General features: G+C 48.0%; 1 protein-coding gene across 4 annotated transcripts in view; it reads left to right on the forward strand.

The window, feature by feature from the left end:
* LOC144144499 (uncharacterized) overlaps window positions 1-14,659 on the forward strand; it is a 320,680-nt gene that overhangs the window by 74,949 nt on the left and 231,072 nt on the right. The window contains exon 1 of one of the 4 annotated variants that reach the window (XM_077675972.1): window positions 11,894-12,044. The exons of 2 other annotated variants lie outside the window; for them this stretch is intronic. In XM_077675972.1, coding sequence (XP_077532098.1) covers window positions 12,032-12,044 — 13 coding nt within the window. In that variant the 5' untranslated portion in view covers window positions 11,894-12,031. Of the gene's footprint in view, window positions 1-11,893; window positions 12,045-14,659 lie in introns of those variants that run through there. One more of the 4 variants, XM_077675970.1, reaches the window with a different exon arrangement.

Raw genomic sequence — 14,659 nt, forward strand, 5'->3', positions numbered from 1 at the left:
GTGAATCATTTCGGGGGCACTAATTTCTTCCCATACATGGGTGATGGCCTGGTCAGACTGTTTGGCAAAGATTAGGTATAACGGATAAAGTTGGCCACTCTATTTCGGGGTAGTTGAAGCCCCCGCCAAAATTAGTACGGAATTTGGAAATGTGAGCGTAATTAATTCAAGGGACTCGCCTAGCAAATTAGCGAAGTCTGGGATGCCATCCGACGGCCTATAACTGGAACCAATAAGGCACGTTACACTACCTAATGAAGCTTTTACCCATACGAGTTCTATAGTGGTGAGTCGACTGATATGGCGGATGGTTGGAATGCAGGTTATGTTATCGTTACCAAAAAGTGTAAACGAAGTCGAGAGGGCGAGTTCGCTGTCAGCTGTATTTGGAGAAAGCCCGTTTTTAGTGCAAATTATATCTGCCGAGCATGTACGTGTTAATGAATGTTTTTAGTGCCTCAATCTTTCCCAGCGTACTGCGAAAGTTCGAACTTATTGTCGAAATAGTTTCCTGTCGTGCTGGTTTGTAGTCACTGTTTCGAAAGTGTCGTGCTGGCAGGCATTGTTTACTTGCACAACATATGACGGAGTGAAGAGAAACGGGGTGAAGAACGTGCTCTCTAAGTACCTGACGTAGAGCGCCTTCCGGGCACAAATTTAGAATGAAGTGCAGACTCACGCCTTTTCTTTTTTTTAATGCGCAAGTATCCTTAGGCGACTGCTTTCAGAAATCTGTATTGGCGGTGAGCGCGACCACGGGCGGCGCTGCGAAGCGCGCCTCCGTGACGTCAGCTTAGGGATTCTCGCATTTGTCGTCTGCTTCAGTCGGGCTCGCTCTCCGTGCTGTTTCGTCGCGCTCGGTTCACGTCTGATGCTTCTCCGCACCAGATTTCGCGTGTGCGTGAATTTTTATTATAATAAAAGACTTAAAATCGCTCAAGGCGTGAGTTGAAGTATAGTTTTGGGTACCGCTATGGAAGAAACATTGCCAGCGTCGCCCCATTCCTCATTCCTTGCGAAGCCGGTCCGGTGCGGAGCGTGAAGAGTCGGAGCTGGGCGTCAGATTCTGTATTCAGGAATTTTTCGAACAAAGTGAACAGCCAGCTGATAGTAACCGACAACAGCGAAAATAGAAGATAGACCAAATAGAAAATAGAAAATAGACCAGAACAAATTTCTGGCCTTCGGGGCTGTCGGTTTGGCAGAAGGAAGCACGATTCCCTGTAATCATTTGTAAGGTAAAACAGTTTTTTCAACCTTTCCGAACGCTCGAAACTATTACATCACATCACTTTACGTTGTCATGGCTTGAAAGTATGCCGACATGCACTAAATATGGCGCGCAAAAAATGTAGGTTGAGTTCCAAATAACGTACTGTGTGCATAGGCGTGTGCTCGTTTTATACCAGGCTTCTAACCAGTATGGATGTTTATTGAGCAAAACGAGTAACGTCTACGGCAAAGATACAGTAACACTACACTGTAAACGCAAACTAGCCGGAAATGGAGTTTTAATCAAGTAATGTACCCTGAAAAGTACCTATAGCAAAAAATGTACTCCCTAGGCATGATCTAAAGAAGTGGACGAACCTCCATGGTAGTACCGTTGCCCATCCGGGTAGCAAAAGGGAGGATTTAGAACGACTTAACACCATTTGTGAGATGGCGTTCCGTTCCTTGTATACTACCACGTCCACAATAAACGCCCTATCTGAGGTAATCATCTCAAGCGGGCGGTCGCCATGTTAGTCTTCTGTTGTTTCCGTGCACCAGCACTTCAACCGTGGCCTAATGCTAATTAGAACGAGTAAGCAGGACGCGACGGTTGCACGCAGCTACAAAACCAATACCGTACGTATACCCGTATAGATGCTTCAACCAGCGCGATCACAGGCAGAGAGCGCGGCCGTGTTGTCACAATCTGTTTATTTTGGCGATAGGTGTTGTCAAACTCTGCTGCTAACGAAGATGCAGTTCTCGCCATTGCAAACAATTGCAATGTTCATCTGCTTCGCTTGCTTGCGCATACATAGACGATTTAAATTCTCGTGCCAGCGCGCGAACGCACCCGACTGCAGCGACTCAACTTGCCCTGGCGGCACGACTGGCTGCCCGGATGTAAACAACTATCAACGCAGCGCGGCCGGTGACTCGGCGCGGCCGGAGCTTCAAGCCTCGCCTTGGGCCGTCGTTTTTTCTTATTTGTGAAGGACTAGTAGTGCCATTTGGTGGAAAGATTTTCATGTGCCCCTGTCACACGAGGAACGGCCGCAAACAGCATTTGGATACGGCGACAGGTGTGGACAGCTCGCTGGTAAGTGGTCTTTCATCAGTCGATGCGTTTGTCAAACGTTTGGATAGGGTTAACAGCGAAGTACCCGGGTACCCGTGCCGCTCACAGCTCGTACACGCACGGGCAAAGAAAAAAGCGCACACTCGTATTATTTTACTTGTTTGTGGGTTTTGGGGTATGCGTTCGCATTCTTTTGTAGGCCGGTTTGTAACAGGGCATTCGAAATAAAATCGTTTGTCGCGCGCGGCGTCGTTTCAAAGCAACGTGACGGTTACTTCGCGCTGGCGAAAATCAGCGCAGTCAGACGGAAGCGGGAAGGAAGGTAGAGAGATCGGGAAAGAGGGCGCTAATATATAAAAGAAAGCGTAATGCAAGACGAGAAATATAACACAACCCGCCTGCATTTCTCCGAACTTCAGGACAGAGCCGCACACGGGTACGTTGTCACAAACTCGAGCGTACGACGTCTAAAAGTACCGTATATTTTTTTTTTTTTTTTTCATTTTTCAACGTGACCTGAGCCACTTATCTTCTCATTGCCGCGCATGCAGACCTGATTGTGTCCCTGTGTTTGAGCGCACAGCCATCCTTTTGCGACATAAGAACCAGCGAACGCGAGAAATTGTAGAAGGCAGCCACATCAGAAAAGCTGGTTCCGAATGTATCAGTCATCCCTCTATCGCCCTGCTTAATCGAGAAGTCGCATATTTAGACGCACATTGAGCGCTATTTCGGTGCTTCTTCTGGGAATGCGTGTTGGGGGTGGGAGGGGGGTCTTAATCCATGTATGATGCGGTTATCTTTGCTGATTTTTCGCCTTTCCTGCGCCTCAAAGTTCGTTTTGTGGTTTCGTTGTTGCGGTTTTTTAGTATTTTCGTCTGAGTGCGCCGAGAACTGTGACGCATTGGGGGCGCGGCAATTGGGCGCTTGGGCATATAAAGCTTTGAATTGTGCAATAATAAACTAGTTGCGAGTGTGCGCTTGTGCCGTCTTCATGTGTTCTTGTCCTCGTTAATTTGCACGCAGTTTATTTTTCGCAATGCATAATTACCAACTCGCCCAACTCGCAACCCTTTTACAGATCCTATACTCCGTAAAAATGAGTTGCCTGTCCTTTTAGGTACGGCAAAATCTCGCGCAGCGCATCATTCTGCCAGGGGGCCATATCCTAATGTCAATGCACACACTATGAAAGCAGCTTGCACTTAATGCGTCACATTGTCTGCTGATAAGCATTTTAGATTCGCCCCCTCTCATCATCATTCACTTCGTGGAGATGGCGGGATTTTCTTTCATAGCTTGTTGTCACTGCAGTAATTAATAGCAGAATCAGTCCTACAAATCACAGAAACGGTTCGTTTCACGTTGAAAATACTCACAGTAGCACACTTTGCACCACACGGAGGAACAATCGGTTGCAGTGATGAGGCATAAGGGTAACTTGTTGTTAAAGGGTCATTGAAGACAACCAGCAAGTTGATTTCAAACGGAAGTCGGACCTCCGCATAGCCATTTCAGCATTTATTTAGTGCCAAGATGCCTTAAGTGCTGAGAAATCGCTGTTCAACTGCTCATCAAACGTGACGCAAACACGACTGCAGTCGCTGTTTGCATCAGGATAAACCGGAAGCAAGTGAAGCAGCGGTGATTAATAGCAGTATACAAGCAACTGAATACAACATTACGACGTACCAAGCAGTTTGGTCAGTTCCGGTCAAATCGCTCATGCTTCCCCAAACTCCCCTGTCATTTGCCGTTCGAGACCACTAAGCAAAATGTTTCTCCATTGGACCTGTGATCAGTATTTACGCTTCACTGAAGAAAAACATTGGCCTTTTGAGGCCCCGCAAGTTTTGGTGTCGAACGATTTTCTCATGCGTAGCTCGCATGCTCCCTTGGAAAGCGGTACGGCCACCCCAAGTATGGACGAGTAGCACCATCCAGCGGCAGCCAAGAAAGAAGTTGTGCGCGTCAGGCCACTTAAGCCCTTCTGGTGAAAACGTGTTTTTGCTAGTTTCAACCTTATTTTAAAAAAAATGCCAGGTGTAAGAGGGGTATCATAGTGTTCTCCGTGAGCTCATCTATCAACCTAGAGAGACTTGCATTTTAACTTCACTGTCATTTAAAGTTGTGCTCGAGTATATTGTGCGGAAGTAATATCTTTTTATTGCTGCAAAAGCCACGATGGTTAATGTACTGGCACTTGGTTTTATGAAGCCTTTGCATTCCTAATTTAAGTACTGAATCTTCGCAGGGAACCTGGCATAACAATTTTATTACTGTACCGAATTATTAAGTTCATTTAACCATAGTGTCTGTTTTGAATTTTACATGTGGGTCTTTTTTTTTTTCTTTTTTGCTTTTTCAGGTAGATGTTCCTTTGACTCCCTGCCTGCATTCCGCGAACGGGGAAATTAGCCTCCGCATCGATGGCCAGAGTGTCTTGACTGCATCATCTTTACTGGGAGGACTGTGTAGTCTGTTTGCATCGTTCTGGGTTTTCAACATTCAATATCCCAAGAAGGCACACAGAGCTCTAACGTTTGTGGAACATGCCTTTTTGGACCTTGCCAGCACCAAACCACGTGTGAAGGATTTAGAACTAGTGAACTTTTATCGCATCAATATCCCTCACCAATATTTTATTTGTTCTCAATCCTGTAATCATTGGATAGAATTTCGTATTATGTTTCTGACGTTTTCTTTTTTTTTTTTACTGAACAGGGGATATTTGATGGGCCCTTCAGTATGCTGATAATACAGCTATCTTTCAGTGAGCAATAATATTAACCAACTAATATAACTTGAAACAATTATCTAAATAATGTTGGCAACTGGTGCCAAATGAATCAACTTAGAATTAACGGGAAAACACGATTACATGGCTTTTTCTTCTCACTCTGAAGAAGCTGTCGCAAAACCACGCATTCTGTTCTATACCCTTGCAATTAACCCCTCAGACTGGGTCACTTTTCTTGGCGCATTTGTGTCTTTAACAAAACGCACGGGTATTTTCCGCAGCATATTTCTCGTTCTTTATATTACTCATTTATCCATAGCCATCTCATTGCTGTCTGTCTCCTACATCATTTATCTCTTGTGCCTTTACCATCTACAAAATGCTCGTTACCTTTCAATATCAAATCGTTACACAGCTCTCGCTCATTTCACCACCAAATGAAAAAATTTTTTGTTGTTGTAAACCACTGCAACCATTTTTTTCACTTTGTGTACTGAGTACTGATGCGCACTGATAAGTACTCACGCGTTCTCAATCCTCTAGTATTATATAATGATGTCACTTACCATGCCGTTGTGTTTGTGCCTATATGTTTTTCGCGTATTTCCAGTTCTTGTAGTAATATTGTTTCTACAGTTTGTTCAACTAGCACACAGATCGCTCATTTCACCACCAACTGAAATTTTTTTGTTGTTGTAAACCACTGCAACCATTTTTTTCACTTTCTGTACTGAGTGCTGATGCGTTCTGATGCGTTCTGATAAGTACTGACGCGTTCCCGACCCGCTATTATTATATAATGATTTCACTTACCATGTGGTTGTGTTTGCGCCTATCTTTGTTTTTCGCGTATTTCCAGTTCTTGTAGTAATATTAATTCTACGGTTTGTTCAACTAGCATTCTATTGCTGTCTTCCATTCCTAACTGGCGTGTTTTTAGCAATTTGCCATTTTTGCTTTCTTATAGGAGGTCGCCCAAAGTTTTTATTTCGGAGCCTCCTTGTGTACACCATGTACCATGTAAACTTGTATGCGAAAGTTCGTTTGAAATAAACCTGAAACCGAGAAAAACCGTGTGAAATCAGTACTCCCGCAGGGAACTAGAAACTCTCCCTTGTGGCCCTGAAAAAACTCCTTTCGGAAGGCCTACAAAACCGCCCCAACTTTGCAAAACTCCATTCAAAAGAAATATATGCTTCCCTTGAACCTCCTAAAAACTCCCTCACGAGGCCTACAAAACGTAAAACTCCATGCAAAAGAAGTAAATGCTTCCCTTGAACCTCCTCAAAACACCCCTAAAATAACATAAGTACTTCCCAAGGGAGCCATAATAGGCTCCTATTCAACCGCCTAAAAAGTCCATAAAAATCACTTAAAAACGCCTTGAGGAAGTAAAGAATACTCCATTTTGATCTCCTTAAATTCTCCCTAACATTTCTTAACACTCCCTAACTACCTCCTTTCTATCACCTAAAAACACCCTGTTTTGAGGAGGTAAACAAAACCTCCCTGTTCCATGTAGTAAAAAAACTCCTACAAGGAGGATCACTAGAGGACAGGCGAAAAAGAACCTCTAGGGAGTATATGGGTGGAAAAAAAGTTTAGAGTGTATGTTTGTTCAGACATGGCTGATATTTCGGTTTCATTTCTCCCAGCCATATCGCCCCAGTAGTCAGATATGCGTTATAGGAAAACTGCATTGAGGAGGAGGAGGAGAAACATTTATTTAATAGTATAGTCGAGCTGATTAGTTGGCCGGGTCCTCAGTTCAAGACAAGAGAGTAAGAGTAATTTTTTTTTTAATTCATAGAACGCCATCCCAAGTAGACCACGATTTGTTCTTTACGCCTGGAAGGGTTGGAAAACGATTAAGAGTGGCTTGTAAATATTAATCGGTTTCGATTCTTATAAAATACGCACGTATACTACTTATTACGTTCATTAGCGAGTGTATAAAGCCTTTAACACCACAATCATGTCATAATTGTTCTGGTTGAGAGCCAGTTCGTTATGATAACGCTGGTTACAATGGACATTCGGAGCACAAAAGCCGCCTTCGAGTACTCTGGACAACGTTCTGTGGGGCGCGATCGTGGTGGCGTTGCACAAACCTTCTTGTATTTGCATGTGAATAAACACGCTGCCGACAGGCACGCTACCGACAGGCACATTCTTGCACGCAGCCATGACGAAAGCCGATTTGTGAAGAAGGGAACGTATGCCATACAGCCTGAAGAATATAACCACACTATATCTTTGCGAGATTCCCAAACATCCCCAAAACTTCTTATAAGACATTTGTGAAGGTGCACAAAAATTAATGCGTTGGGCACAAAAACAAAAACGATTCATCTCATACAAGTCAAGAACAACGAAAGAAATAGAAGATTCCTGCTGTGCGATGCGCGTGTGGGGGCCCGCTGCTTGGCACGTAGCATTCGACTCTTAGCATTCGCAAGAACATCTCAGAAATACTGAAAGAAGCCTTCGCATTTTGAATACTTATCGAGAAACTCTGAGCGCGGAACCTCGTGAATAAGCTAGAAAGGACGAGTTACACACGATCTTCTGACCGATGCTCTTTGTTCTCTCTTCGTGTGTTGCAAACTTGTAGAGTATGCAGCTTGAAATTATTAAGATGAGTCAAAAGCTGGCACAAATAACTTAATTAATAAAAATAAGCGTTTTAATACATTACACCATCAAAGCGGGCGATTTCTAGCGCAGGCACTGCTGCCCCTCACAAGCGGAGCGTAGCAGACGACAGCGGCGCGAGTCCCTAAGCCGACGTCAGAGCTAGAGGGCGCCACTCAAACATCTCACCGCCAATACGTCCGTCCGTCTGTGCGGAATGCGTGTCACGACGCGCCCCGTAGATTTTTATGATAAACGGACCATATATCGGGTAGTAAAAAAAACAAAAACAACCAGGGCATTTTATTGTAAAAAAACATTTATATAATAAAAGGACCCTTAAGTTAAAGGTTTTAAAGTCCAGGGCCTCCAAGGCGGGCATACGTATACGCGTGTGGGAGGAGATGAGTCCCTGGAAAGGAAGCTTACACACTATCTCGCAGTTCCTACATGTTTTTTTTTTTTTTTCTGAACAAACGATGCTTGTTTTCGTGCTACGCGTGTCTTGATCTTTGTGTTTCTCCTCTATTCCTGCTTACTGACGATTCACGTAAGGTACTATTTTCTGCGGAACAAATTAACACTGCATGACTGTGTTGTATGATAAAAAATACGACTGCCCTTGGTAACGTTCTGAAATGTAGTCATCACCCCCAATTTTTCTCTTGTCTCTATAAAAAAATCACTTAGCTCGGGCTGCGCAGTTAGCAGGCTGTCAGCACTATACACAGTGCCAACCGAATCGTCTAAGAGCTGTCAAAGAAACTTTCCACGCTAGGAAGAAATATGACTCACAGATGACCAGTGATATGACGAGAGAGTGAAATATAAAAATACAAGAGGTCATAAGTCCTTGGCGGTAAGTGAGGGGTTGGGGGAAGGGTAAGGTCACAGTCACGCCATGGGCAGTCTTGGGGTCCAATTCACAAAGTGCACACGGTTCAGTAATTTCGGGTCATTAGATATGCACAATTCATATTGTAGACGTTGCTGATACACAGGGAATGGTCATTCTGGGAAAGGGGCGGTTCGATGCAGGAAAGGCTGTTTGACCGCGGTGAATTTTGACCCACGCAGTCGTTCTTACAATCCCAGCCTCACGGTGTTTTCTCCACAAGGTTCCTGTGAGAAGCCGCGCAGAGTGACCACGGGGGCAGAAACCACCAGCCATGAGTGGCCCGTAGTACATCAAGACCACGGAACACACGTAAACTGCACGTGTGCATGGTGGTTTGCATGCTCGTTCGTGTTCATATATAAGATACGCGCTTCCGACTCGGGCTTCCATTTGTGTGCGCATGATATATGCACAGTTTGGACACGCGTTGCACGTTCTAACACTCCCGAGTACGTTGATGACGATCTCTTGAATGAATGAAGGAATTTATTGTCAAGGAAAAGGAAAGGAAAGTCCACCAGCAGGCGTAAATTGTCACACCTAGGGGTGGACACCGGAACACCTGTTGGTGTGGGAGTTGGGGCAGAGGATGACAGATTCATAGAGAGGAGAGACAGAGGATAGAGGTTACGATCTCTTAAGAGATCGTAACCTCTCGTGTCCAATTGGACATTCCATCTTTTGGGGTTTTAAGTTACTTTGGGTTTTAAGTTACGGCTTCTGTTCGACCCGACACGGGCGGGACATGTCGAAGATAGCGATTGCGCCTATGGCGCTGAACACCGTATCGATTATAAACTCCCCGACGGGGCGAATTCACTCCAAAGACCTGGAAAACGCGAAAGAGACAGCGAAAGTATACAGGATACATGCATTGCCCTGTCTGCGGCCCGTGATATATGCCCGGCACCAGGGGAAAAAGAGACCTCGACAGGACACCCATAGCGGTGCTGAACCATCAACCAGCAGTCCAGCGCCTACCAACCCCGCGTACAGCTCAATACTCTTAGAATACACACACGAGCAGAACATATATTGTCCTCCACACCCCTCACGGTCAAATTACAAGCATACATACTCCGAAGACTGCAAATAGATACATTTTACAATCACGCTGTCCTGTCAAGGATCCCACCATCCATGGCCTCACCCTCTCTGCGACTCTCCCGTTAACACGTATAATATCTCTCTTCTGCCCACACAACATAACCCCATTAACAACTTATCCCTTGAGCAGTGGCACAGTCTGCATTGACCAGCGCGGCGCCGGAAGCCCTGGTGCAGCGAGCCCTGTATTCGGCGCAGACTCGCGGCCTCCTTAACGTATCGCTGACATCCCGTCCCGATATCCCTCGCTTTAGAAAATGATTATTCCTCCTTCTCCTCATCCTCCTCCTCCTCCTCCTCCTTTGGCAATACAACGAACGTGGACCGAATTCTAAAAGCGTGTAATTTTGATTCGCTCAAGGGACGCTGCCTGTACTTACTGAAGTGTCCCAAAAACTACTTGTAAATCCTGGCTTACGATCGGCACAAGCCTTGATACCACCCTGAATATCAAAGCACGACGCGTACTACGGCCACGACGGCATAGCTGTACACGTGTAGTCAAGGATACTGGAGACGAACCTGTGCGCGAGCTCGGCGTCGGGATGCGATAAAAAGGTTTCACTTATCTTGAAGCAACGACAGAAGATAAACTGCGGCGACAAGTGATGTAGGTATTCGTAAACCCCAAAAAACAAAAAGGCTTCTCCGGGATCCTCGGATGGAGCACCTTTGTCCTTTTGAGAAGAACAACATAGTTCCACTTCATGAAAAAGTTGCTCGCCTTCGTAGGGAGCGCCTGTCATTTGCCACCACCTCATTCGCCGCCGTCTTTCATGAAGAATTCATGACACCGCTTGTCGCTATGCTTCTCACACGAATAACGGCCCATCCCCATGGGTGATAATGGTGATTTCGATGCGCCGTGACAGGTTCCGCCAAAAGTCATTGGAATGAGGCTCATAATATGGAATGGAATGGATTACCTTATTGGAGGAAGGAGGCCAATTTCTCCTCTATATGATGGCCTGCATGGCTCTCGGTGTGTGGAGCCCCCCCCCGCAATGAAGAATAGCACTGATTATTGCAATAATTGCCTCATTCTACTGAGCACGTCATCGTGGAAAAATTTTCGGGGAAAAATTTGAAACGAATTTTCGCTCCAATTAAGACGTCTCTCAGGACGTGTACGAACGTGCGTATGTACTGCCACGTTGTCAGACATTTTCTTCAGAAAGTCCCCGGGTGTTTTCGCTTTCGCTTATTTGTAAAGTTGCGTTCAAAATTGTTCGTACTTCGAGAGACTTAAAAGCCTTCCGAGGCCCCATACACTTCTACCACCTACGCCCCTCCCCCTTCCCCCACCTGATCTAGAGTCCTCCTGGCCAAATAAAAATGATCTCTGACAAAATTGAAAGGGACGTGACGTAAAAAGAAAAAAGTTGCTCGTGTCTTTACGGGGAACACCAGCAGCGTATGAATTCGACCCCCCCTCCCCCCCCCCCTCCCCCCCCGCTTACCACCCTCTCGAACGACCTCTTGTACAGATGTATGCGTAACGAGAGAGACCTAAAGAAGGGACGTGAAAAATCTCATTGAGAATTGCAGGCACAACCATCCTTATAATTGTTCCTGGTGGTGTCAGTTTCCTTCAAACGTCTATTATTAAGGGTGGTCAAAACGATGCGCGCAGCAAGCCCAAATTCGCACTGTCAGTAGCCGTCTCAAGGGCTGGACTACAATCCGCCTCTACAGCCATGGCTGGCTCAGTTACGGACGAGGCACTTATCCAAGTTAAACAACTCCGGCGCTCACCGCGCATGCGCCTCGCATCGGCCGCGGCACTGACACAGAGCGGCGGGCAGCATCTTGCTAACTACTGCTATTGTGAGAGCGCGCGATGGCCTCTGTAACTGACGGCGCGGCCTGCTGCGGCGGCTGTCAGTCCTGTCTGCGTTCGTCGAGCCGTGGGGAAACAAACCCTGGTGCGCCCCGCAGTTAACGTGGTCCCAAACAAATCCGGGTATCGAGCCTCAATAGCGCCCCCCTCCTTCGCCTCCCCCTCCTTCCACCACAAGCGGCCGCCGCGCGCCGCAGAGCAATCCGGCGGCGTCGGATTTTGTCGGAGTGGCGGCGGGGAGGGAAGGCGGGGTTCTTTCCTCGCGTCGGATTCCTCCTGCTCACGTCTTCTTCGGGTGACAGCGGCGCACGAGATAAACGCCGAGCTCGGCGGTAACGGCAGCGACAGCATCAGCACCACGGCTCTCGGGGCCTCCGCCGCAGTGCGTTGCCGCAGTGCGCCAAGAAGGAGGCGGGGCGGGCCTGGGGCTCCGCCTTCTGGGCCCCGCCCCCTTTTCGGGGCGCCGCGGGCGCGCGCCCGTCCGCGCGCGCGACGATTCGGCGAGGGACGCGGCCCGGCATGGAAGCCTCGAGTGAGTACACACGCCACGGGCCCCGCGCGCGGCGCCCCCCGGGAATTTGCAATGCCCACCCTGATTGCGCGGTGGTTTTCGTGCGATACGCTTGCGCCGCAGCTTTCAACTCGCTTCGCTTTGGCCGCCGGAAGTTCGTGCATGAAACTTCCAAGCGGCCGCGGCGAGCAATTCGGGTGCTGAAGATTGAGAAAGAACACTGTTCGCTGTATCGCGGGCTGTATTTAGAAAAGCAGCTGCTGCACGTTGGCTCCATTCCGAGTAAAGGCTGTGCGCGCTTATATAATATGACTACCTGGAAGGATCGGGTAGGTGCATGTTTCCTAGTACGGGGGTGTGCCGAACGCTGTCGCGAGGTTGGTCACAAGCACACACGGTAGTGGGTAGTGCCGTGTTGAAGCATGCCGGCCTTGCAGATTTGTTTGACCTTTCAGGAGCTGAGCGAGCGGGCAGGACTGCCGTTTTCGTTCTAATCACGGCGATGTCGGCAACGTTGACGCGAACAGGGCTTTTCATTCCGCTTTGTCATTGTGGTACTACCGCTAATGCTTACCTGTTCTGAAGTGTAGAACAACATACGCCACCCTTCACAGAAATTTGGGATCTGCTTGTGGTGGCCGTCCTATTATGAATGCCGGACGTTGCGTGAAAAACGCGCAATTATTTGCGAGTGAACCTCGGAGCACAAGAGCCCAATCTGTAGTGTCTTGTAGTGACTGGCGCCCTGTTAGACGTAAGGTTCCTCGCTGAGAGCTACCGCTGCAAGTCGCAGCTCGTGACGGTGCAGCGCCTCTCCGAAACTCAGCTGTCTGGGGTCGCGCGCAAGCCAAGCTGCGGGAATACGCGAATCGCCGCGTCAACCCCATCCCAACGACCTGTCTGCGTACTTCTCGACGGACTCCTGTCAAGCCGGCTGTCGCTCGGATCTACGCTGAAGAAAACGTCCTCCCCACGGCGGCGTTTCTCGGCTCCAAGTAGACAACTTCCTGCGTGCCACCAGACCAGTGCGTGTTTACGGATCACAAGTGTGTTTGAACGTAGTGTCTGTGTGTGTTCGTGCACCGTTCGTGCGGACGGATATCCAACACCACGCGGTGGGAACTCCCGCCTGGCGCTTATCAAAGCGCCTGGACACCGCGCAGTCTCTTTCAAGGTGCCGAACAACGGCCTCAAGTCCACGTGCCCAGCGGTTCGTCGCTTTGCCTGTCGTCCACAGCTCACACCTCAACGCCCGTGCACCATGGATTTTAACCGATCCTGCGACCTCTGTGAAGATGTGTGTGCGTCGGAAACTCGGGGGCGCTTGACGACTCGGGCACGCTTTGACCCTGCGGGCCGCTCCTCTGCAGTCGGTCGGTTCGTCGCCGGGCTGTTTGCACAGCGGGAACACGCCGGGTACAAAGCGCTTTGTGGGCCGCGGCCGCCGCGAAGAGACGGACTCCTGCTGAGTCCGTTTCCTTCTTTTTGTAGCCTACGTTTACTCGACGCGGTCGTCCTTCTCCTTCCTGATAAGATCCGAGAGCGATAAGATGCGTGGCGTGCAGGCGTGGTTAGATCATCCTTCCGAATGCACCGGTCATAACTGCGACGAAACGGTCTTCCTTTAGTTTCGTTTCTTTTGACTGCCCGCAGTAACTATATCGTACCTAACGCAATCACGAGCATAATAGTCTTACAAATATATCCAGAAAAGTCCCATCTCAGGAGTCAAGACTTCTTGATCAAGGAAGTGACATGAGAAATGCCATGAGGTTTCGGATTTAGACTATAGTTTAGGATATGGGCAGCGAGAAAAGACAATAGATGAATAGTTTTTGTTTGCATTCTCCTGATTTTCCTGTAGTCCCCAGCGGGGTCAAGACCGCTGTTTCTGGAAGTATGGCACTGCAGTGGCCGGGTGCGGCCCGCCGTGTTTGCGCTGCAGTCCCCCGTTGCGTGCCTTGTTTGCTTCGGTGTTTGTATAGTGAGCCGTGCATTGATCGCATTCCACTGGGCCCGTCCGGTTGCTTTCCGCGAAAACGTAGTCCAGACGCGAGCGCATTTCTGACCGCGTGACCGAATGCGCTTTCTCATGATCATCATCATTTTATCTCTAGGTCCACACCGGGATGAAGGCCTCTCTCATAGATGTCCAACCACTTTTGTCCTGCGCTGCCCGACTCGATTGTTTGCCTCCGAATTTTGTTACTTCGTCCCTCCATCGAGTTATTGGTCTTGCCTTTCTTCTGGTCCAGTCCCTCGATAGCCACTCTTTTACTCCGGGCGTTCACCGGTTGTCATTGCGTCGCGATGAATGCCCATCCCATGTCCCTTAAACTACGACACCTTCCACCTGAGTTTGTTCCTTGATCCAGGACGCTCGTTTCCTGTCCCTGACTGTTACCCCTATCACTTTTCGTTGCATGGCCCGTTGAGCTGACCTAAGTTTTCTTTCTAGTTTTTTAGTAAGCCGCCAAGGTTTTCCCGCCATATGTCATGAACGGCAATATACATTGGTTGTACACCTCCGTTATAGAAGAAGCCTCGTTCATTATTCATTATTTTAGAGTGTTTGCGAGCGCACCCCAGCCCACACTTATTCTGTGCCGGATTTCCTCATCGGTGTTGAGATCACC

The sequence above is a fragment of the Haemaphysalis longicornis genome, unplaced genomic scaffold (assembly GCF_048455015.1).
Source record: "Haemaphysalis longicornis isolate Haplotype H1 unplaced genomic scaffold, Haemaphysalis longicornis Haplotype H1 scaffold_7, whole genome shotgun sequence".
NCBI classification, from domain to species: Eukaryota; Metazoa; Arthropoda; class Arachnida; order Ixodida; family Ixodidae; genus Haemaphysalis; species Haemaphysalis longicornis.